Consider the following 24,623-nt stretch of genomic DNA (forward strand, 5'->3'; position numbering starts at 1 on the left):
TTTTTTTTTTGGGGGTGGGGGACTGGTAGGGGGGTTGGGTAAGAGGTTGGTGGGGGGCTGGGTAGGAGGTGCGTGAGGGTGGGTAAAAAAATTGAATCTAAAAACAAGCTTTAAATTTTTATTTTTATTTTTTTTGGGGGGTTGGTTGGGGGGCTGGTTTGAGGATAGAGACAAAATAAATTGATTTTTTTCAACAATTTTTTTTTTAATTGGAAGTTGGAAAAGAGTTTTGAAAAATGTTTTCCTTTAGTTTTGAAGGGAAGTCATTTTCCTTAAATTTGAGGAAATGAGTTGATTTGGAAAACATTTTCCAAAACATTTAACCCAACCAAACATAAGAAAATTGAAAAACATTTTCCTTCATACCAAACACACCCTTAATTATTGTCGATTTCAATTGTCATAATCTCACAGAGCCAAGGCCCACACTTTCTTTTTCTCTTTATTTTGGGTCGTTTTCAGTTTACTTTCTTATTAATTGCAATAATTATTTATCTGTCATATAATCGGTCCTAATAAAATATAGTAATCTCTCTGTTTTAAATTAATTAGTTTGATTTGACTGAAGTTTAAGAAAGAAGATGTTTGTGTAATTACGGGTTATAAATCATTTTATTAAGAATGAAATAGATATTTTAAAATTAAATTATTATTAAAAATATAAATATGTCATTCTTTTTTAGACTGACTAAAAAAAATGATAGGAATATGCTGGTTGAAAACTAACGGACACAAATGTAATTTTCAACGTAAAGAAATGCAAGGATAGAATAGTTGAGCACTACTTCTACTATCATCATCATGTGACCTCCCACTTGATATTTTATTCTCAACTACCAAATCAATTACTTGGTTAATCACTAAGCTGATATTAATAAAATCCTGATGATTTTAACGATTCTTTAAAAATCGTTAACATGAACACGTGGAAGTGATAACACGTATTCAAGTATCAAATGAGACAAAAGGTTATCATATCGTTAAAAGATATAATGAGATGAATGAAATCATGGCTCTTAACAAAAAAATTAAGGGATACTATTATTTTATTTGTATTAAATTTTTTAAAATTATTTAACTTGTTTCTAAGTTTGATGAACATCAAAGATGTGATTGACAAGTTTGACCTCTCAGACGTTTCATGCAGCTCATATTCGTCATTCCAAATTAAAAGGAAAGAAGCTTAATCGAAATAAATAATACGATTCTTTTTCTTTATGATCGATTAATATAAATTTCAATCGCTTCAAATTAAATCACTTTCTACTCGACGATAACCCTAAATTAACTAGCTCAGTTCATAATAATACTGGTAAAGGAATGCATAGGTGCTTCATACTAGAAACCAATTCTAATTTCTAGCACTAGAAAGAGAGAAACAATCAACTATCTACTAACAGTCTATTATAATTCTCGACCTCCATGCTCTCCTATCTAGGATCATATCCTCAATGAGCTAAAAATCTATTATGTTATGTCTAATCACCTCTCTCCAATTCTTCCTCAATCTACCTCTCCTCAAACTTACTACTGTCAATCTCTCACAACTCCTCATTGGAGCATCCATGCTCCTCTTTACGTGCCAAAAATCAAGACGTGACTGTGACTTCACTAGTTATCTGACATGACAAAATACTTTGATTCCATTGCAAAACGAAAGTATGTAATGTTACTTGATTTTCAAATACAAACTTGATGCATCTCTCATGAGATACAAGTCCTGGCCTACACTAATCAGCTGAGCAATTACAAGAGGATCAGCACTAACATTGCAGTTGATTTAACAATCTGCATGCACTAGGGAATTTGCCATTATTCAGTATTTAACTAAAGGCGTAAAGATTTCACTTCATTCATGAATGATAGTATCCGGGACTCATCCTTTTGGATGCCATCCTGTCCGCATATGCCACTACTGACATCCACTCCATTGGGTTTAAGAGCAGAGAGAGCTTCACAAACATTCTCCGGGTTAATTCCTCCAGCCAAGAGCCATCCATGTTTGCTTCTAATTGATGGTAGCTTAAACTGAGCCCAATTAAACCCTTTGCCACTGCAAAAGTATGTCAGTACTGTTAGTGGTTTGATTCCTATCTCATCAGATTCAGTATCTCGGCAATGCTAAAGTTACAATAAACAAGTTTGTTTTGGAACGAATGAATCCAAAAAAGGAGTTCAATCATACTAACCAAATGGAGTTACATCTTTGTCAATTAGCTCCATATGGGGTGGGATTAAGCTTAGTCTAAAAGAGAGTGCATGATTACATACACAGCCATGCCAATGGCAGGTTTATACATAAGGAAGAACTGTACCTGCCACCTTTGGCACTGTCCACTAGAATCCAATCAACCAGAGAAGACTCCTCATCTGAAACAGAGTTCAAAAGGCCTCCCTCTTCATTTGCATGAAGAACGTATACTAAACGTTTCTCTCCGACTAAAACTGGAAAAGCATCTCGAGAACCATTTCCATGAAGCTGCTCAATTTGAATGTAATGTGGATTTGAGTATTGAAAACAAGAAATTCGTAATGGTGAAAGATAGACAGTTCCTCACCTGCACCAATTCAAGGTCTGCTGCATCAGAGCACCTTAGTATTGTGTCAGCATTATCATCTACAAACACACCAACTGGCTGAGCTCCATAGTCCCGTGCAACCTTCGAGATTTCCTTTGCAGTAGAAAGTGAAACGGAACGTTTTGAGTTAGGCCATATGATCATACCAATAAAATTGGCTCCAGCTTCTGCTGCAAGAGCAGCATCTCTAGCTGATGTAATTCCACACATTTTGACTAAAGTCCTACTTTCTCTTTGCTCTGCTTGAGCCGAGACCCGTGCTGACTGATTTAAGGTGCACATAAATCTGTTCCTGGAGGAAGTCCTCAGTCGTGCTCTATTTGTAGTGTATACTTTTACATCGAATAGACCTGTAAAACGAAGCTTTGGCAAAAGAATGATGTATCATTTCTATCATATTGTACTTCAACTAGAACTCTGTACCAGTTTTAAAAGAATCTTAAGGAAAAATCATAATAAGTTACTTTTCAAAACACCTATCAACTGCAAATTTGCATCTTTCCACATATTGGTAATAAGAAATAGAATATGAGAAGGTCAAAAAGAAAACTTTCTCTGTAAGATTAAAAAAACTCAAGAAAAAATGAAATAGTGGAAAAAGCAAGCAAGCTTAACTCGAGAATAAATGTTTAGGTGTAAGCTTCCTATCCCAGTCCTGGTTCGCTTCTCTCTTTTGCTTGTGTGAAAAAAGTTAAAAAGGACAAACAGAATAAGTAATAGTTGTGGTGATTTCTCCTTGGTCTTCACATCACATGCTTTCTCAAGAGAATTCAAGGTCCTACAATTTCCTACTTATTATCTTCTGAAATTACAGATTATTTCTAACAAAGGTTTACTCTCTTTTTCTTGTTTTCTTTTTCTATTTCCGTTTAGGGTGGGGGTACTATAAGTGCAAAGAATGCCCATATAATCCAAACTTCCACTTACCTTGATTTCTGGGAATGCCTATTACTCTTGGTTGAAGCTGAGCTCCCATGTTGAACACTGAAAAACACAGAACTATGGCTAAGACAAATTAAATAGCAATGTTATGTGCTCTAATGCCACTCAGACAAATTATTAAATAAGGACCTCAGAAATTGACAGAAGTAGATTTTTGAGAACATTAAACAAATTTTATCTGCTAAATAACAGCTCTTAGGAAAAGTAAATATCATAATGGCACGTCCACGGGGAATACACTTGCTTCTTTGTTTATGTAAAAATAGGAAGAGCTTTCAAGGTGATGGATGATATACACTTTGATAGAGATCCAACGCTCTTTTGCACACTGCACTGAGGAACACCCCACATCTCTTAAAATCTAAAATCTACTATTGGTATCAGGATGAGACGACACTTGTATAACTTGACAGTTAGATGTTGTCTATTGCTTCTCATACACTGACACACTCTTGGAGCTCTGCCATATTAGAAAAAGTGTATTTTTAAAGAAGGATGAAGAGAAATATAAGGTAATGCAGAACCTGAGAGCATCATTGCTTCCTAATTCCGTTCTACCACTGTAGTGCTATGCAAGAGAGGAGAAATGCCGTGAAATAGTCCTGCTACTCATCAAATTTAGGAACTGGTCAAACAGAGGAATTGCTAACACATTCTAATAACTAGACTAGTCATCTTATACTAGTTATTCAACAAAGAAACCCAATTAACATATAAGCAACTAAAATCCAGAACACTGCAAAGCAACATAGACCATAAAAAACATGGAGATATCCAGAGCGTTTCAATACATGATTAAAATCTAGAATAAGTACAAAATAGATAGAAACAAAGGATATCTTATGTTTGTTCAGAATCTAAGGGGTCGTTTGATCTGGGCTTTGGAAGAGCTAATACCCACAGATAAAAATGATCAGCATAAGCTTATAAAACGATCGGTCGGGATTTGAGAATAATTAAATTCCATGTACAAAACAGCATTAATTGATAGACCATTGGTTGCTCCTTTTTGTTTTCCTCACAAATAATACCTGCATAAGTTATGCGGGAATTTACGTATTATTTTATGTCGGATAGAATGTGAAATAAGAATGTGGATATCAGAATACAACGCTTCAGTCCCAAACAAGTTGGGCACGGATAATAGTAATCGATTAGAAATGCTAAAATGACAAAATTAACCCTCACAATAGTAAGAATTTTTTTACGTTATTTAAAAAATAAAATATTTTAAATGATACATTGTATAATAATATGTAAAATATCAAACTAAACATCATAATCCCTACATTATGCAATCCTTGCATTACTACTCCCTAAATTACTAATCCAGGCATAACTTCAAAGAACGGTTTAAAGGAATTGAATGGAGGACTAAACGTACGAGGCCAATTATAAGCCAAGATGGGTTTCCTCTCTTTGAGTAATTTATAATGCATATCCAGTGGGCAAGTTTGATCATATTTGGATGTTTGTAGAGTTCAATCCCTCTAGAAGTAAGCCTATCGACCTTGAACAATAGTGGCAGGTCATTGTACTTATGGAAGAAATGGATTCCAATTGTGGTAGGACAGGTTCATGGAGTTGTACTATTACTTGTTTTAGGAGGGATTGGTGATACTATGTAATCCAAAAGAGAAAATAGCTGTGCGCAGATACTTGTCACAGCCATTGACATTGTATAGATGAGAAATTTTTTCAAGATAGCATTTTCTTCATGGAGATACTAATTGACTCTCTGAAAAAGACTGATTCTATCATTCTACAGATACTACTAACAAAGAGTTAATTCTGAACACTTCAAATCCAAAGGAAAAGAATTTGCAGACTTACAAGAAGATCGAAATGAATTGATGAAATGCTATTGATTGAGCTGAAGTTCCAAGAACTAGAAGAGTCAGGTATGCAATCTTTTCAGGGTTATCAATTCAGAAGATATTGTTGCATTCCTAGAATTGATTTGTCGAATTTGTTAATTTCTAAGGTTGGAAGGAAATGTCTACAAGAATTTCTGACATTCCTATTCAAAACAATGTGCAAGCTTGACTTACAAAATGCACATAGTATCATTAGCCAAATGTACCTAGTACAAGATAGACAAGTTGTTTTGCTCAATTTGTTAATAAGATACTTGCATTTCCCTTTTGATTTCTGCCTTTCATTTTCGACATAGACATAAACTTCAGATAACTAGATAAGCCAACATTAATTTGTGAACTCAAGAAGAAACAACTATCCTTTCTAAAGCTACATGGAATCTCATCTACTTTATGAACTAAATTTCCATGGTCCAACTTCTCTTCTAACAGCACACCGATAAAATTTATTTCCAGTTTGAGAATGAACTAAAAATACAGCATGCTTGTTGTCGCCAATGATACATCAATCGTTTACCCAAAATAATAAATTAAGCATAAAACAGTAGCAATAAATCAGATGATACATCAATCGTTTACCCAAAATAATAAATTAAGCATATAACAGTAGCAATAAATCATTCCAAAGTTTGAAAGAATGGACCTTTAATAGCCAATTCCATTATATTCAACTCTGCGTCGAGTCAAAGCAGGGCAACCTAAAAAAAAAATCTCAATCAAAAATCGAGCCGGAGTTACAAACGGAAACCCGATAAAACGCGAACCACAAGGAGATGGGTTCTTTGGTTACAGAGGAATGAACCGATGGTAGTTGGACTGATTTTCACCGGTAATGGAGATGGAGAACGGCGTACGGTGTTGCTGACTGACGGTGAGAGCCACCGTATTCAGTCCCTTCGATATCTATATCGGCTAATTTGTGATTGGAATTATTTAAATCAAATGTTCGAATTATTTTTACAATATAAAGTTTCAATAATTAATTTTGTGATTCTCTCGCGTTCAAATTTGATTAGAACTCATGATTTTATTTTTTAATTATAAATAGATAAACTCATTTATCTACGGGGTTTTGAACACCCAAAACTAGTTTTTTCTAATCTAGAAAATATACAAGATTTTTGAATACTAGCAAAATTTATCTAGGGGTGTGCAAAAACTGAACTGATCGATAAATTGAATCGAAAAATGTGTTATTGATTTATTATTATTGGGTTATTGGGTTAACGGTTATTTAATGATTTTATTAAAAAAAATTATTAGGTTATCAGTTCGATATTGATTTTTTAATATAGAGTTATTGAGTTAACCGATAACCCATTAAAAATATAATAATTTATTATTTTAATTTTAAGTCATACATAAATATCAAACAAAAAATATTAATATAATCACTATATTAGACTATAACTATAAGGACCCTGCACAATTAACATTACTTAATTAACTTTGTTCTCTCCATTTATCCCTTAGGTTTTAGTATTACTTTAGTCTTTAGGTTCACAACGTCAAAAACCAAAGAACTAAGAACGACGACAACAAAGTTTAGGCAACGACTAGGGTTATGAATTATGAGTATTTGATATACTTTTACTACACTTAGCAGATTTTTTTGCACTCAATGAGTAATTAGATTTCTCTCTTTTTTATTTCGCGTTAATTGCTGGAGAAGTCATATATTTGTTTTGAAATCATTTTCTTATTGGTTAAACCGAAAATCGAAACGTTAAAGACCAAATCCAATAAACCGAAAACCAATAACAAATATCTTATTGGTTTAATTTATTTATCGATTTAGCATATTTAAAAAATGAAAACTGATAAATCGAACCGATACTACTTAAAACCAAACCGAACCGATTTCAAGTATTGACAAAATAATTTGATTATCAATATGAGATTTTTGAAAAATATTACAAAATTAGAGTCTGATCTATTGAAAATATTTATTTATGCTTCAAAAGGCATTGACTTAAATTATATTCTAGCAATATATTTATATCTTCTAACATATATTTCTGAAATAATAATAGGGAAAAAGGTCAAAATATCCCTCAACTTTGATTTATTGTTTGACTTAACCCTCGCCGTTAAAATGAAGTTAATTTTACCCTTCCCGTTACTAATTTCACCAAATTTACCCCTCATTAGACGGAATCCCCAAAATTGACCCGAATTTTTAAAAAAAACCCTATTCCCTATTTTAACCCAATGATCCGACCCCATTTAAAATAACCCGGTTAACCCATTCCCTTTTTACCCATTCTCTCAAAGTTTCCATATATTCATTTTCAATTTAACCTAATTTATTCACTGTCTCCATATTTCCTACTGTTCATCTTCATCGACATCAAATCCCTATTAAAGATTCAAATCAAACACAAACACAGTCTTCTTCGCCTTCTTTTTCGTCTTTTCCGAAACTCTCATTCTGGGCATTATCATTGCCATTACAGGCATCTCTTCAATACCCCACTCTCTTCCTTAGAACCTCCCCCAAGATCGGATACTTCCAGCAACGTTAGATGCAGAATCAAATTAACAATCGTTGATACTCTCCCTAATGAAGCCGACTTTGATTTGTGAGTTGATGTTGTGAAATTTGAACTAATTAATGGGTTAGTGAAGCTGTAGAAATGGGTTTCAAATTTTTTTTTGAATCTTGGATTGTGGAATTTATGAATGCACATAAGGTGTTTAATATGTGGAAATGGTTTTGAAACAGTGATACAAAGATTGTGAGATAAATCAATTGAAGCACCTCATGCTTACGGCATAAGAGCTTTTGACCGAATTGCTTGGGCTTGGTAATGGTGTCGGAACAGTAATTACGACAGGGATGAGTTTAAGCGTCTGGGAGAAGTAGAAAGGTTGGGGAGGTTGAGGTTTTAGGCCTACTTGTATATATCGACTTCATCTCCTTAGGTTATGGAAATGTTAATGTCTTTAAAATGTATTTTCCTCCATTGTTTTATGTTTTCATGTGTATATCCAAGAAGATGAAGCTGAATATAGGTGGGTTATATGATGGGTCAGATCGAATTAAAATGGGTAAGGGAAATGGGTTATATGGAAAATTTGAGAGAATGGGTAAAAGGGGAATGAGTTAACCAAATTATTCTAAATGGGGTCGGATCATTGGGTTAAAATAGGGAATAGGGTTTTTTTAAAAAATTCGGGTCAATTTTGGGGATTCCGTCTAATGAGGGGTAAATTTGGTGAAATTAGTAACGGGAAAGGTAAAATTAACTTCATTTTAACGGCGAGGGTTAAGTCAAACAATAAATCAAAGTTGAAGGGTATTTTTGACCCTTTTCCCATAATAATAACGTTATTTTTTTAAGATAATTTTTTTTTCGATTCATAAAAAAATTGGAAATATTTTTAAATTATGTGAAGTTGAACAAAAATGCATCTAATTAATATTTGATCCCAAAATGCCCTTGTAATTAATAGGTTGATCCAAAATGTTTAATATTATGTTATTTAAATGGATCAAAAATGTCTTTTTACCTATTTTCCCTTTTAAATATATTTTACTATTACATAATCAAATTCTAATTTCTCTTTTTTTTTTAATGCTTTAACTAATAAATAAGGAGATTTTTTTTCCCTTCAGTCTCATTTTAACATTATGACTAAGAATAACTTCATCCACTTTTTTTCAACTGATAGCATAAGTAATATATATAAAATCATAGTATTTTTATCATTAATTTTTATTTAGATAACAATAATAATATAATAAAATAAAATTATTGTTATTTCTTAATCTTTTACGAATTGAAGTAGGATAAATATTTTTCAATTAAATAATATTTTTATTTTATTTTCTTAGTGGTATGTAAATTTTAAATCAAACTATTGATTCAAGTAATTTTGTTTAATATCACATGATTTAAAGATATTTTTAATTTTTTTTCATAGAAAGAATAAAAGAGCATGGATATCAGTTTTAGACTCATGAAGTCAAATTGTGTCACGTAGCCACCAGATCTATCCGTGTGCACCTTATCAGTTTGCCACGATTTTATTTCCTCACGAATTTTCTATGCTTTGAACAGTACCTCTAACAATTAACATATGTTGTCACTTGTTGACTTCTTGGAAATGAAAGGTCATAAAAATTAATGTCTCCTAGATGAGAAACATTGAAAACTTATGCAAAGATATTATCCCTAATCCCATAATTTCTTCTTATGACAATTTTATTTAAAATAATTCTTTAATACAAGAAAATTAGACTAACTTCATGGTCATGAATTAAGGATGAATTAAGGAGGAATTAAGAAGAAGAGAATAACCTTTATTTTAGTCCAAATCACAATAACTTATATGTATCTCAATTAATTTGAGATATGTAATTTTATTTGCCATAAGTACTAGCACAAATTCTTCCACCAACAATAAGTTATTATGTTACTCTATTCGCAGTAACTCTATTCGTCAAGATTGAAAATCCAATACTGATATTCATTATGTGTGGATAATAATTAACACATCAGTATTCAATAAATAAAAGCTAGGAAGAGCAAAGATCATATAAAAAAAGAGCAAAAACTAACAAGCAATTTCTTTTTTGTTCAAATCCAAGGAAGAAACTTGATCATCAGTAGTATCCATATTTTCAGCAACCCAAGCCAAAGATCTAAGGTTCCATCTCAAAATATTATCAGTCACCTCACATGTATCATCTCTACAACTAATTTCAGGTATATCCACCACATATGACTGAATAGCCACTGTCTTATAGTAATTATTACCAATTATATGATCTTCTTTTTCTTGATGATCTTCTTGTTTATCCTCATGCAAAGTGATAGTAGATTTGAAATTCAAGAAGCTATGATCAGCATCAAGAATACTAAACACACTTACATGCATATCATCATCAAGAATATCCAATCTTTCTATGCTTTTTTTACCAGGAAATCCAGAAACTAAGTTCACTTCTCTTATACTACCAACACCACCTTCACCAGAGATTAGTGTGCAGCTACTAATGAAATTCTTGTAACATTGCGGCTTGTCAAATTTTCTCACTAAAGACCATACTAAAGGAAGTGGTGCATCAATGACTTGGACTAAAAATGAAGAACATTGTCTTGGTGAAAGTTCATGAGTGTGGTGCAGTTTGATCATTTCTTCTAAAGCTTTTGAGTTTTTTGGTTGATTTGTACATAACATGATTGGATATTGTATGAATGTGAGGTTTGAGTAAATGTTTCTTTGCTCCATAGTGGATTTTATTGTTTTACTTTTATAGAGGATGTGATGCAGTGGTTGAAATTTTATTCGGTGTGCATTCGAAGAATAGCGTTTTTCAAGGGTTTATACTAGAAGTATCTAATGCGAAAGTTCGAGAAGTAGGCGGTTTTGGTTCTGTGATGAGGATTTAGTCCAACAAGAAAAAATAGACGTGATATATTTCATGTCTTATGTCACATATAGGGTCGACTTGCTAGTTTTCAAGTTGTGCCTATTTTGTTGCAGAAATTCTGCACTAAAGTTACAACCATCCTTGGATGCTTCTTATTGCACTTTTTATCCGTCAAAATATATTTTATCGTTATCTCATACCTTTTTCTAGTACTCCATCTCCGTATCCTTTCTTTTCTAAGTCACGGGACAAAAGTAAAACTTTTTCTAACAAATGTGGTTTTAGAACTAGAGGATTCAAATTTGAATATTTTATTAAAAATGAAAAAATATTTACTACTTTATCATAATCTTTTTTGGTGAAAAAATTATAAAAGATAGCATTTTATTATCACTACAAATAATTTAACTTTTAAATTTATTTTTTACTATTAATGAATAGATAATTTACAGTCACACAAATAATTTTAAATCACAAATTCTAAAAGTAAAATATCTTTCCAAATCAAAAGGAACAGAAAGGGTAATATTTAAGTAGGGTAAAGGGTTAAATATGCCCCTAAACTATTCGAAAAGGTCTAGATATATTCTCTGTTTAAAGTTTGGCTCACTCATGCCGTCGCCGTCCAACTTTTCGTCTAAATATTCCCTTATGGGCGTTAGTTGGCCTGCTGGACATATCCAACTCATTTTTCATTTCTTTAAATGCCACATGAAATTGCCATGTCATTTTGACTTTACCACATAACATTTATATGAAAAATGGAAAGGGATCAATTATGCCCCTAAAAAATTCGAACCCATAAACACCTAATCCGACCCATAAATCAACCCCCCTTTTAAATAAACTACCCGACCTGTTTTCAACAATTTTGTTTAAATTTTTATTTTTTTCAACAAATCCCGAAAATTAGTAATTGATTAATAAAAAATAGGAAAAATATGAAAAAATTATAAAATTAACACCAAAATTTCACAAATAAATATTGTAAACTTAAATTCAACAATTTTTTAAATTTTTTATTTTTTTGGGTAAATCCCGAAAATGAATAATTGATTAATAAAAAATATAAAATTAACGCCAAAAATCACAAACAAATATAGTAGCCTTAAATTCAAAAATTTCAACAATTTTTTTTTTCGGTAAATTCCGAAAATGAGTATTTTATTAAAAAATAAAAATTAAAAAAAATTGTTGAAATTTTTGAATTTAAGGTTACTATATTTATTTGTGATTTTTTGGCGTTAATTTTATATTTTTTTCATATTTTTTATTAATCAACTACTCATTTTCGGGATTACCGAAAAAAATAAAATTTTAAAAAAATTATTGAAATTGTTGAATTTAAGGTTACAATATTTTTTTTGTGAATTTTTGGCGTTAATTTTATATTTTTTTTCATATTTTTCCTATTTTTTATTAATCAATTACTAATTTTTGGGATTTACCGACAAAAATAAAAATTTAAACAAAATTGTTGAAAACGGGTCCGGTAGTTTATTTAAAAGGGGGGTTGATTTATGGGTCGGATTAGGTGTTTATGGGTTCCAATTTTTTAGGGACATAATTGATCCCTTTTCATTTTCATATAAATGTCATGTGGTAAAGTCAAAATGACATGACAATTCCATGTGACATTTAAAGAAATAGAAAATGAGCTGGATATGTCCAGCAGGCTAACTAACGCCCATAAGAGCATATTTAGACGAAAAGTTGGACGGCGAGGGCATGAGTGAGCCAAACTTTAAACAAATGGTATATCTAGACCTTTTCGAATAGTTTAGGGACATATTTGACCCTTTACCCATTTAAGTATTATATTTTTTTTCATAATAAGGGTGGGTGCTGTATACGTGTACTCTTCTGGACCTGCCACGTACTCAACTGAAGTTGTTGAATGGCAACTTTTCAAGATCTTACTTCAGAAAAAGCACTGTCATTTGTCTCATTTTTGAACCGGCTAATAATTGAGCTATATTTTTTTTCCTCTAAAAAATAAGGTCTTACTGTCCTTGAATTGGAATCCAGATTAAAGAAATTAGATTGTGATGTCATTATCTTTTATTCACATATTTTGAAACTGTAATCATCGAGTAAGATTTAAGAAAAAGTTTAGTTCTTTAGTTAAAGCAATAGTCCAGTTTTTGGTTCATGTATTATTAATTAAACTAAATATATTTAACTTATTAAATTAAACATGTAAAATTTGATCAAGCACTAATAGGGGAGTTTTTTTTTTCATTCGGTGTTTGATACCGTATTGAAGCCATACTATTCTAGATTCGCGTTGTAACTTGTATAGGATCTCATTGAAAGGGAAGCACTCATAGTAAAGATTTTTTTATATCCAAAGTTTGAACATAGACCTCTGATTAAGTGAGGAATAACCTTATCGACTACATTACATCTTTTAATGTCGGGAAGAGCCGGAGACGAGATTTTCCAAAAATAAATCTGAAAAGTCACAAATTAATGATATTCCGAAACACACGTAGCCGTTTGTTTTCTCATAATATAAAAAAAGTACTACTATAGTAATAATTTCAAGAAAGAATTCGTTGTCCTTTGAGTGGATAACGTAGGAACACAATTCTTTATACTTTTTACAAATGGAAAATATAATTGGCAAAGATAGATTTTTGGCATGAAATGACACGAACAATAAAAATCAGGTATTTTTGTAATTTTGGTGAAAAGTTAAGGATGTTTGGGTAAATTCATTTATTTCGTGTACCTAAATTACCCTCAAAAGTAAAACCACTTTTAATACTTTTAAAACCACAACTGTTTAAAACTTAAATCACTTCTGAAAAGTCCAAGTTGTAATTATTATTTATTTCACACTGTCCAAGAAATTTTTATTTAATTTCATACTTTATTGAGTTTTTTCGTTTTTTTTGGGTAAGGTTTACTTCTATTTCTACCAAGTTTGGGTCTCCATAAGTTGTCATTTTAAATAGCGCTTTTTTGTTTCCTTTTCGTTCATAATTTTAATTTGGAATAATAAATCAACGACAAATCCGAGTTGATTAAACTACCTTTGTTCAAATATATTTGTTGTTTGTCAATTTCTTTCTTCATTCACAAGAACCCTATATTTAAATATATCAATCTTCTATATAGGGGTGTACATGGTCAAGTTGGTTCGGGTTTTTCAAATATCAAACCAAACTATTTGTGTCGGATTTTTAAATCTATAAACCAAACCAAACTAATAAAACTTGAGTTTTTCAACCTCGGGTTTTTTCGGATTTTTCGGGTTTTTCCGCTAAAGTATTCATACAAACATATAATTTACTTGTACTTCAAATATTTCTCCAGTCCTACTAAAATACAACTATCTAAGGTGTTTCTTAAGAATACAACACAAACAATGATATGATTAATGACAGTAAAATATTCGGAAAAAAATAATAATAATGAAATCGCGTAAAATAAATATTGCAAATTAACAAGTCATAATGAAAATAATCATAATTTAAAAGTACTAAATCATGCTAAAATAAGTTTAATAAGTATTAGTTACATGACTGAATATTAAAGGAAATTAAAATTAGATTATGTACTTTAATTGTCTAAACCAATGTAAAACCAAAGAACAAATATTCAATATTATTATCATTCTTAGTGTTAAATTGATTTTCTTTTTGCATTAGTATTAATTTGATTTTGATTTAAGTTTTATTATAATTACCAACATTTATGGACTATAATCTTTATTGAACCATTCATAATTCTAAGTTTCAAACTTGAAATAATATATTAAAAGATAAAAACTATAAAAAAGTATAAGAAATATTAAAAAATTATATCAAAGTAAATATTTTTATTTATAAAATAAAATTTTAAAATTATATATATAATGTCGGGTTGTTTTTTTTTAGTTAAAATCAAACCAACCCAAATATAGTCGGGTTTTTTTTTTCCAACACCAAACCAAGTCAAACCAACCATTAATCGTTTTTTTTTTTGGTTTGACTCGATTTGCGGTTTGATTCGATTTTCGGTTCGATTTTGTACACCACTACTTCTATATATTGTAGTTGACAAGAATGTGCAAATTTGACCATTTGACTTAGTGATAGTTTATACCGTAAATACAAATGGTTGAACATTGAAATATTCCAATGAAGAGTGAAATTAAGCTCCAAAAGTATTGTGGAATCATGTTATTTAAAGAACTATATATACTTATGTTATAAATCCAACAACAAAATGAATTCTTATCAACAAATTAAAATAAGAACGGATGAGAGTGAAAAGTGAAGTTGAAGGAGATAAAAGAGTAAAGTAAGAGAGAGAGTAAATTATTATTAAAATGTCAAAGGTGATTTTCTTTTTTGGAGGGAAATACAAGCGGTTTTGAAGCCAAAGGGACATTTTTGTCATTTATCTATGTTTTGACAATTTGTGCCAAAATTTTGTCTTGCCAATTAGCAGTACACTTTTACAAATTTGTACTACTGTTTCTTTTCCTCTTCTTCTTTTTTAAAGAAAAATAAATAAATTAATTAATGGTAGAAAAAAAGAGAATTAAGATGTAAGTAAATTAAACTTTCGTAGGTGGAAATTTAAATAAACAATCACCTTTCTACTAAAATTCATCATAAATTTGTGTTGGTTCTAAATTTAAAGTTTAAAATGGAAATTATGCCACGGTCAAGTCCAGTGGTGGAACTAAGATTTTTAATAAGGATGTTTAAAATTTGAAAAACTGAACACAACAATTAACCGAAGGGAATTCTACATCTACTATATATACATAATTTTTTTTTAATCATATATAAAAAGTAATATTTTCTGCCGAAGAGGACTCGGATGAACCCCTAACAAAAGTCGGGCTGTCCAACTTCTTCTTTAATTAAAAAAAGAAAGAAAAAAAGAATCGTACGCGGCACGATCACGTTGTACCCCTAAGCATTACACTGACTAATAAATATAGCAAGCTACTTGACAACTAAGAAAGGAAAAACATATAAAAATAAGGATGTTAAATAGGTGAATTAAATTGAATTTAGATAAATTATAATTATTTCAGCTGAAATGAATTGAGCTAGAAAGTGACTTATAACTCAAATGATTAATTTTTATTAAGTTGTAGTTAATTTATTCATTCTGTATGTAATTATTTTAGTATTTAATTTTTTTCTTTATTATAATTATACATAACGTAGCAAATGAAAATATATTTTGTTAAAAGATAGTTTGACGAATAATTCATAAAACAATTTGAGCTGCGTACATACTAGCTCAACTTTAATGAACCAAACTAATAAATTAGAGAAATAAAAATCAATCAAAACTTAAAGCTAAATAAGATGAATTATATTTTTATGATTTAATGTTAACACTCCTGCATATACATGTGAAATAAGATAGAGTACGTTGTATTCTGAATGATTATGCCTCTAATGTTTTAGATATATAAAGTTAAACAATTAATCATAAAATTTCAAATACATTTTCTATATATTTTGTGAGATAATGAAAATTAATTGAATTTGACAATATATGTCATTTATTTAGTAAATATTAACTTGCTAAGTGTCACTAGTTTGGATCAAGACAAGACAATAATTTTGCAGAATTATTAACATCTCGATGTTAACTATTACGACTTCTTTTTTTTTTGCTACATTATTAGATCCAAAGTTATTTGATTTGTGAATTCTTGCATGACATTAGTGTTTTTATGATTTTAAATTTTTTTGGCCAACTATTAAAGTTATATACAATTACGGTCGAACTTTGAAATGATGAATACATCAATATAAAATTTATATCGATACATGTATAAATCAGTTTTAGGACCCACTATACTTTTATCTTACAAAATAAAGGTCATAAATTTAAAATGCTTTGATCCATAAATTTTCATTAAATAAGACATATGCAATGCACCATCAAATTTACTAAAATTTTGTTTGTAAAATATGATTAAGCATATTCAACTTTTAATTAATCTGTTTGATATAGTAGAAAATAGGGACAATGCATTAATTAGAAATAATGAGATTGAATGAGTGACAGTTATAACGAGATCCAAAAAGTGGTAGAAGTGAAGCAGAAGAAGAGGAATGGCCGGAAGTGTAGTGGAAATTGCCATAGCCATTGCCAAACTAACCCTTTCCTCAATCCCGACAAACCCCTTCTCTCAAATCACAAATACTATTTTATAATCACACAGATTCAGATTCGGAAATAAATAACGAATTACAAAAGCAAAGTCAGCTCTATTCAGATTCAGATGGTATGATTTCAAGAACCATTCAACACTTCTCGTCCTTCAATACTAGGTAATACAGTATTTTTCATCTGGGTACCCTTCTTTACTATTGTTTAGCTTTTATAGCTTTCGGATTTGGTGATATTGAGTATAATGCTATATGGGGTTTTTGGTTTATGACAAATAACAATATGATTGTTTTTTCTTACTTGGGGCATTACCAAATTTACAGCATTGGAGTTTTATGTGATCAAGTTTCAATTTTTTGCTGCAATCTAATTGCTAACCCTTTTGTTGGGTTATAGTCATCCAAATCTTTACAAGCTGAGTTCTTTTCTATTGGATTAGCTGTGTTGGAGGAGCATTTTTTTTTTTTTGTGATTGGATATATTGCATAAGTTATTCTATGTTGCCAATCTTTGGATGGAGTAACTCTGAGTGTCACTCGTGTGACGGCCTAGCTTAGGAGCGCGGAAGAGATGCTGGGTGTATAAGTAAGAAGGCCGTACACCCTAGTGACGCGTTTTAAATCCGTGGGTTCTAGGGTCAGAGTGGACAATATACTAGTGGGCTGGGCTGTTACACCTTGATGGACATTTTGTATGAGGGATGGGTTGGGGTTATTTTTCTATTTAGGGAATGAAGTATTAAAGTCAAAGATTTTACTATATTGCTCGAGTTATCCTTGCAGATAATTAATCTATGGCTGTTTTTGCTTAAGTTAGTCTTGGAATGAGATGAAAGACATGGTGTCTTAGCTCGAGACAGTTGCACCTGTAAAGTTCAGAGTTTTACTGCATTAGGATGATGGAATCACTCATTAAAGGCAGTGGAATTGCTCAGGCTGTTTTAGGGCTGCAAATATTGATTTGTTGGATGGAAAGGCATGGCAGATGTTTTCTGGGGTTCTGCTGTGTTGTTACTATAAAAGGTGAAACTTAATGGTCAAAGAAAATTAGAGGCGTGGTTAACATGGTGATGTCAAAGTGAATTTTGATATTTCATACTGGGATGCTAAAAGCCTGAATTTTGAGTAGTCAGCTGATGGAAAGAATGAAGTAGGGTGATATAATTAATCTTTTTTCTCTCCTAAGTCCTATCCTTCTGAAAAAAATGAAGAAGAAGAAATGATTAAAGTAGCAGGACATTCTTTCTTTAGGATTGATAGAAACATGTGCCACTCAAGATTAGCATGAGTAGAAAGATAAAGACAGTGGACTCTTAAGGAAGTTGATAGTGGCCTTGGTCATATAAATCAAAGCTTAGAGTGTTTGTGCCAGAATAAAGAAAATTAAACTAGCGGACCATTTCAAAATAAGTCCCTGTACAACTTCTGCTCAAGGCTGCAGCCGTTCAGCTCTTAAAAATAACAATGTTGATTGTATCACTGGTAAATTTCCTAGTTGAACTCAAAGCACTTACCCGGGAAATTCACATATCTGGGGATGAGGATAGTTGGGCTTAAATCAAAGGGAAGCTCGATAATCATTTTCATTTCTTGTTTTTATCTAATTCCTTGCTGCAGAAATGAGCGTAAATACTTTTCCCAAATCCATGGGCAGTCCTGAGAGATGTTTACTGACCAGAGATTTTTGTTAACAAGTAAAAGTAGCTTTTGCTCAAAATATTCAGATATCTTCATAATAGTTTTAAAGAAGTTAACTTACCTCCCTTGTCATGGACACACATACTCACAGTCCATTTTTGTTTCCATGTGCTTTGTATCAGGACCTTCCCCTAGGAATGATCGCATCGACTGCTTCATTTTATTAGAATTCTAGGCAACATGAAGTTGTGGGGGCAGAAAGCCCACATTTAAATAATCAGATCAGTTCCTGGAATCTACCAGCACATTTCAATGACCTTTCAGTCCAATATCTGGTTTTGGATGTTGATCTCATTCAAAAGAGGCTTGCAAGTTGCAAGAGCTATGCACAATTAGCCCGGAATGGAGGTTATCCGAATATGTAAATACAAAATTCTGTAAAAGGAACTCCAATATATTTTCTCTCCCTTTATGTGTTTTTGACCCAAAGTTCAGGGGAATATCTTCTTAGCGAGGGAGGCCTGATCTCACATATTTTTTTGAGGAAAAGGGAACAAAAAATTAATTAACTTTTTTGCTGGAAAAAAGAGGGAAATATTTGTTGTACATTTGGACTTGCAATATTTTGTCCATGGAGAAAACTGTTATCTAATTTATGCACAATGCTTCAGTTTTACCTAGTTAGTTACTGTCTTGTTTGAAATGTCTCCTTTTCTTAAAGCTAGAAAAGTACAATTGACCCTATTGTTACCATTGTCAAAAAGAGAAGTACAAATGACTCAGGCTCAGTTGTACGCTCATTTCGTTGTTTTTGCCCAATATGGGTCAGTTTCTTACTATTTTGATTTCTACTGGTGTCTCATGTAGTCTGGAAAGTCAGAGTTAACTTGAAAGAGGAATAAAAAAACTAGCCTAACACAATCAGTTTGCAACTGCTTTTATTTGTGACTTTGGGCTATGTTTTTTATTATTTTATCTCTAGTATCTGGCTATGCTTTTGGACGTTTCTATTTTATGTTTTCCTCAGATTTGGTTTGCTTGCATAATTTGTCAGTCGAATAGGTATGAATGTTATTGGATATGAAAACTTGACACTGAACTTCATCAAAAGTGAAAACTAGACTCTGGACCAAGTTCCATCCCTTTGATACTAATAAAAAAATGGTCTTAGCCTGCTCGCATGGGTAGGATTGGATATTTGAAGCTTAGACTATATAATATGGAGACACAAATGGTAAACCAAGAAATTGGGATAAACCTGGAGCAAATTTAATTTGTCAGAAACTCAGGCAGGCCAAGGGGGAGAATTGTTGGGTGTTTGCCCTGATTTTCTTACCATAATTGAGTTTTCCTTTTCCAACAACAAAAACACAATTTTTCCATATTTGGCTAGTCTTTTCTCCTCAGGAAATGATTTATGACTCTATAAATAGAAGCTCATTCGTTCTAATTTGGTAGCATCCACAATGTAGTTCTAAGAGCTTTTAGAGTTTTGTTTAGGGGGGAGAATTTGTGAGAAATCGATCAGATGAAACTTGTGTGTGATAATCAAGCGGCCCTTCATATCGCATCAAAATCCAGTATTTCATCACATTGTGACTGACTTTCACTTTGTCAGTGAAAAGATACTCTTAGGAGTTATTGTTACAAAATTCGTGAAGTCGAGTGATCAACCGACATATATCATCACCAAGTTCCTGACTAGCCCTTGTATCAATTACATTTGTTACAAGCTGGGTACATATGACTTTTATGCACCCGCTTGAGGGGAGTGCTAGAATAGGAATAAGAACAAGAATAGTATATAGAATCCTACTTGGAATGGTTGTCATATAGTGTCTATAAATAGGGTTTTCAGTGTAATAATGTAGATACACAATTCAATAATATTTTTCTCTTATATTTCTCACAACCATAGAAGAAGACCCATTTTTAAATCCCCAATTGATGCGGGATCTAACAGATTCAGCCTCTTCTCAGTGACTAGTAAATTTTCTTAAAATGCGAGCAATACACCAAATCAATTTCCAGTTATTTTTTTTTGATAACCGAGAAATCCGTCTGTGACCCGCCCTTTGGACCAATCACAACCTTCTTAACTCGGTGGATAATGGGCCCGCCCCTCTACCCTTCTCCACTTAAATACCGGGCTTTGCTTTGCATGGTGTGGGGCTTGAACCTGTGACCTAAGCCACAAATCCTCCACCTTTTGCCACTTGAGCTAGGCCTTGGGGGCATCAAGTTCCAGTTATTTACTTCAGCATCTTTCTGGAAAACAAGGTGGAGGATTTGTGGCTTAGGTCACAGGTTCAAGAAAACAAGGCGTGCACTTCATTAACTGTAAAATTAATTACATTTTGTTGTCATGCTTTTACCAGGACATCTCATAGAGCTTGTCTGAAATTTTTCTTGGAGATATATTGGATTCGTGTACAGTTATCAGTTCGGGTCACAATCTGCTGAACATGATATAGAATTTTGAATCTTTGAGGAGATGGAAAAGACAGGAAATGATACCGGGCCAGCAGAGGCTCTGCCTCCCGATTCTCCTTGGTGGCCAGCAGATATTTCCGACAAACTGCAGTTGATCACTCTGGTTTCTTCCGAAGATAAAGCAAACTCTACTGTATTGAGCAGCAAACAGGAGCGAGAGGGCTTAGCATCAAAGAGAGCGTCTCAGATTCTGTGGGACACAGGGGAACTTGCAGAGCCTATTCCTGATGGTTTCTACTTTGTTATTCCAGTGAGTAGAACATAGTTTTGTGTGGTCTTGAATTCTTCTCCTTCTTCACTTGGATGAATTCTCTTAATATGGAAAGATGAGAAATTGAATCATATGTTTTTAGTGTAGCACACTATTTTTTTTTGGGTCAATTATGTTGCTAACATGACATTCTAAATATGTACCTTTTGTTTGCTTTGGTTCTTTTCTGGATGGGATCTTGTCAACTCAATATTGTTCTAATTCTTGAATTTCTGCAGGAAAGAAGATTCAAGGAGCTATTCGATACTATTCCATCTTTGGATGACCTTTATGCTTTGGAGACAGAGGGTCTTCGACCTAATGTTATTCTTGTCAATATGCATAAAGATAAGAAACTTTCCATGTTAAAACAGCTCACTCTCACTTTAGTGAAAGGATTGAGTTCGACTCCAGCTGTAGTTGTGAAGAAGATTGCAGGGTTGGTGCGTCATCTATTATTCTGTTGTCTATACTGGGTTTAGTTCTTGTTAGTTTCCTTTTACTATTAGAAGGCATGATAACTTTTCTTTTACATTTTCCAGTAGTGTTGGCAACCATAATGCATATATAAGATTAAGCTGTTATCAGAATATTGCATAAATAAGATTAAGCTGTAATCAGAATATATGTATAATATTTATTATATTTTGCAGAGTTGAAAAGGAAACTGAAACTACATTACCATCTTCTCTCAAATACAAATTAAGGTTTCTCAAATGTAAGAGTTCAACAAACTTAAAAGTTCTCAACAAATTATTTCTAAGGAAGTATGTAGTTTCTACGTATTCTTGAATTTTCTTCAAAAGTTTTCCTAGTTTCTTGAACCAATTATTCCTCTGGAAACAACAATATCCATATGGAGGTTTTTTCAATTTTAATTTCCATATAATTTTGTGGAACCATGTGATACCGGAAAAGAAAAAGATGAGCCCAAGATTTGTTATCAAAATGATTTTTTTCTGATTAATTATTTTTCATTCAGTTTTTGTTATCTGTTTCACTTTTCTAAATGCATCATATGAATTTGGCAGTCCTTTAATGCATGAAGCCATCTAGGACTATCATGCAGGGAAAAAACTAGTCTTGATATAACCCATAATTCTGTATGACATATGCTTATTGTGTAGCTGTGAATTAAGTTTTCTAAATTAAAAGATGACTTAACTGCTAGCGTATTTAGCCGAAAACTCTGTTTTCCTGAGATTGTGTGGTTTTAGTCTGACAGCATACACTGTGGTTAGGTTTGTGATTTCTATAAGCATCCTAAGTACAAGTCCACTCATGTGAGTGGTACACTTGAGGAAGTCTCACATGCTTTGGGTAGTCAAGGAATCCACATGCTGTGCCAAATAAAGGATGGTTCCTGCCATTCTCGAGCAATCTTATTCAAAGTTCTTGCTGATACTGTGGGCCTTGAGTGCAAGCTGATTGTGGTGAGCTTTTATTTCTCTTGCAAAATGTCAGTCTGCTTTCAGTAATTGGAAAAAAAAGATTCTTTTCCATCTTTTGTGTTTAAGTAAATTGCATTCAGTTGAATTTTCAAGCTTCTGTTCGATGCACAATCATTCTGGAGTTTGTTCTCTTCTTCTTCCCAACCCCTATTTCTTCTTTCAATTCCCTCCATTTTATCTTCTAATTAATATTAGGGTTTCCCAAGAGGAGGAGCGCTGGAGTGCGCAGATTCATCTAAGCACATCTGTGTCACAGTCATTCTGGATTCTATAGAACTACTGGTTGACCTTATGCATTATCCCGGCAAGCTGTTTCCTTGTTCAACGAAGCAGCTACATCGCTCACATTTCTTTGGTGAGAGTGATTCTGTAGAAACTGATTCATGTAACTCACCGATGGATCCCATTAGTCCTACCTGTTTCAGTTCCGACTACAGTGGCACTGGAAGGTAAGGGTATAAAGCTTGGGGAGGCTAGTTTGCATGATATTTGTTTAGAATGCAAACTTTTTATCCCTTTCTTTCATACTAATTGTTCTGGTTGACCTGACATGATTTATATATATATATATGTGTGTGTGTGTGTGTGTTATTTTTTTGATGAGTACACACTAACCATTTTAAATAAAATGACATTTATATTACCTAATGTTAGTTGGAAAGAATGTGGGCCAAAGTTAATGTTCTTATGCTGGTGATTGGTGAAAATTAAACTCCTGTAACGTGGGCACCATTTAGAGTTTTTAGTTATTCGTCAGTCCAGAAAGATAGTTCTAGGCCTATCTCAGTTGTCCTTGTCCACTTCCGGTAAACGTAAAATTTACTACTTTTCTCTATTATATTCTCCCGAACTGTTACGAATTCATAAATATGGCAAGGATATCTATATTGCAAGTAGGGAAATGCTCCCGAAATAATTATGTAATTAGGGGCATTATAGGATTGTAAACTAAATTACATGCATGAAGATAGACTTCTCAATTCGTCACTGCTGGCTCGTCCCCAAATCTCAGACGTCAAGGCACCTTGTCACCAGAAAAATTACTGGCAGAGGCTCATCCTGGGAAATGTGGGTGTCTGTACTTCCTAAATGCCACCTTGGTCTTTTTGTTACTGGTACACGCATGTGAGCGTTACAACTTTCTAGATGAACAGCCATAATTCTGGCAGAATAGGCATGATTCTGCCAGAGCGTCATCAGAAAGATGGGCGGAGACGTCGAGTCAGTCACCAAAGAGAGGCTCTGTATTGCTATTAACAATCATTGAAAGAGGTCCAGTGCTGTCAAAATTATCATCTATAAGAGGCAGGAATACTAAACAATGGGAATGCATAATTTTTTGTCTCGGTAGATGTTGTTAGACAACCTACTGGTAAGCAAAAGCTACTTAATCCTACCAAGAATGTAGAGGCACTGAAACTTGTACATGAGAAGAGAAGAGAAGAGAAGAGAAGAGAAGAGAAACTCTTGTTAAAATTAGTGGTTAACAACATATAAGAAATATGAGAGCTTTTGTATAGAAGTTTGAGCTACTGACATAAGGAAAACAACAACATCATACCCAGTGTAATCCCACAAACACACCTAGTGTAAAATAGAGAGTTTCCTAATTCTAGTGATTTCAAATTGCTATGCCATAGTCATCAAGAATTTTGTGGACAATTCCTTTTATGATTCTCTTGACTTCCGATAGGGAACACTCAACATCTTGTGGTACTGTTTATAACCCATTCAGAATCAACTAACTGTTCTAGTCTGGCTTTCATGTTTTAAGTTGTTGACCAATAGACTTCTATTCTATTTCAGTCTTTGGCATCTAAAACTTATGTGATGTAACACATGCATAGCATTAGTTTTCAGCCATTGAAGTTTGGCACCT

The 24,623-nt window shown here is 32.5% G+C and overlaps 3 protein-coding genes across 6 annotated transcripts in view; 1 reads left to right on the forward strand and 2 right to left on the reverse strand.

The window, feature by feature from the left end:
• Positions 1-1,604: 1,604 nt before the first annotated feature.
• On the reverse strand, positions 1,605-6,416 carry LOC125848728 (N-(5'-phosphoribosyl)anthranilate isomerase 1, chloroplastic-like). Of its 2 annotated transcripts, none has more exons than XM_049528653.1 (5): positions 6,042-6,416; positions 3,507-3,563; positions 2,559-2,929; positions 2,316-2,479; positions 1,605-2,053 (listed from the first exon to the last, which is right to left on the reverse strand). In XM_049528653.1, exons 1-5 carry the CDS (start codon positions 6,058-6,060, stop codon positions 1,828-1,830), a joined length of 837 nt encoding a protein of 278 aa, XP_049384610.1. In that variant the 5' UTR covers positions 6,061-6,416; the 3' UTR covers positions 1,605-1,827. The 2 variants fall into 2 exon arrangements, with proteins under 2 accessions (XP_049384610.1, XP_049384611.1); XM_049528654.1 differs by lacking the exon at positions 6,042-6,416 and adding an exon at positions 3,760-3,782.
• A 3,542-nt stretch (positions 6,417-9,958) lies between these two features.
• On the reverse strand, positions 9,959-10,540 carry LOC125847374 (abscisic acid receptor PYL12-like). The gene has a single exon (XM_049527010.1). It carries the CDS (start codon positions 10,538-10,540, stop codon positions 9,959-9,961), a length of 582 nt encoding a protein of 193 aa, XP_049382967.1.
• Positions 10,541-16,776: 6,236 nt separating this feature from the next.
• LOC125847802 (probable serine/threonine-protein kinase SIS8) overlaps positions 16,777-24,623 on the forward strand; it is a 28,755-nt gene continuing 20,908 nt past the window's right edge. Inside the window, exons 1-5 of one of the 3 annotated variants that reach the window (XM_049527501.1) lie at positions 16,777-17,074; positions 20,929-21,293; positions 21,533-21,736; positions 22,535-22,726; positions 22,940-23,193. In XM_049527501.1, coding sequence (XP_049383458.1) covers positions 21,045-21,293; positions 21,533-21,736; positions 22,535-22,726; positions 22,940-23,193 — 899 coding nt within the window. In that variant the 5' untranslated portion in view covers positions 16,777-17,074; positions 20,929-21,044. The remainder of the gene's footprint in view (positions 17,075-20,928; positions 21,294-21,532; positions 21,737-22,534; positions 22,727-22,939; positions 23,194-24,623) is intronic. The other 2 variants (XM_049527502.1, XM_049527503.1) reach the window with 2 other exon arrangements.

Source organism: Solanum stenotomum, chromosome 12, assembly GCF_019186545.1.
Source record: "Solanum stenotomum isolate F172 chromosome 12, ASM1918654v1, whole genome shotgun sequence".
Taxonomy (NCBI): Eukaryota; Viridiplantae; Streptophyta; class Magnoliopsida; order Solanales; family Solanaceae; genus Solanum; species Solanum stenotomum.

What these genes read in the sequence shown, in the direction of transcription:
- LOC125847374 (XM_049527010.1), bottom strand. Translation starts at nt 10,540, where the DNA reads ATGATCAAACTGCACCACACTCATGAACTTTCACCAAGACAATGTTCT.
- LOC125848728 (XM_049528653.1), bottom strand. An exon ending in CAGACCTTGAATTGGTGCAG is followed by an intron (nt 2,480 to 2,558) that starts GTGAGGAACTGT and finishes CAAATTGAGCAG; the next exon opens with CTTCATGGAAATGGTTCTCG. An exon ending in GACAGTGCCAAAGGTGGCAG is followed by an intron (nt 2,054 to 2,315) that starts GTACAGTTCTTC and finishes ATACTTTTGCAG; the next exon opens with TGGCAAAGGGTTTAATTGGG.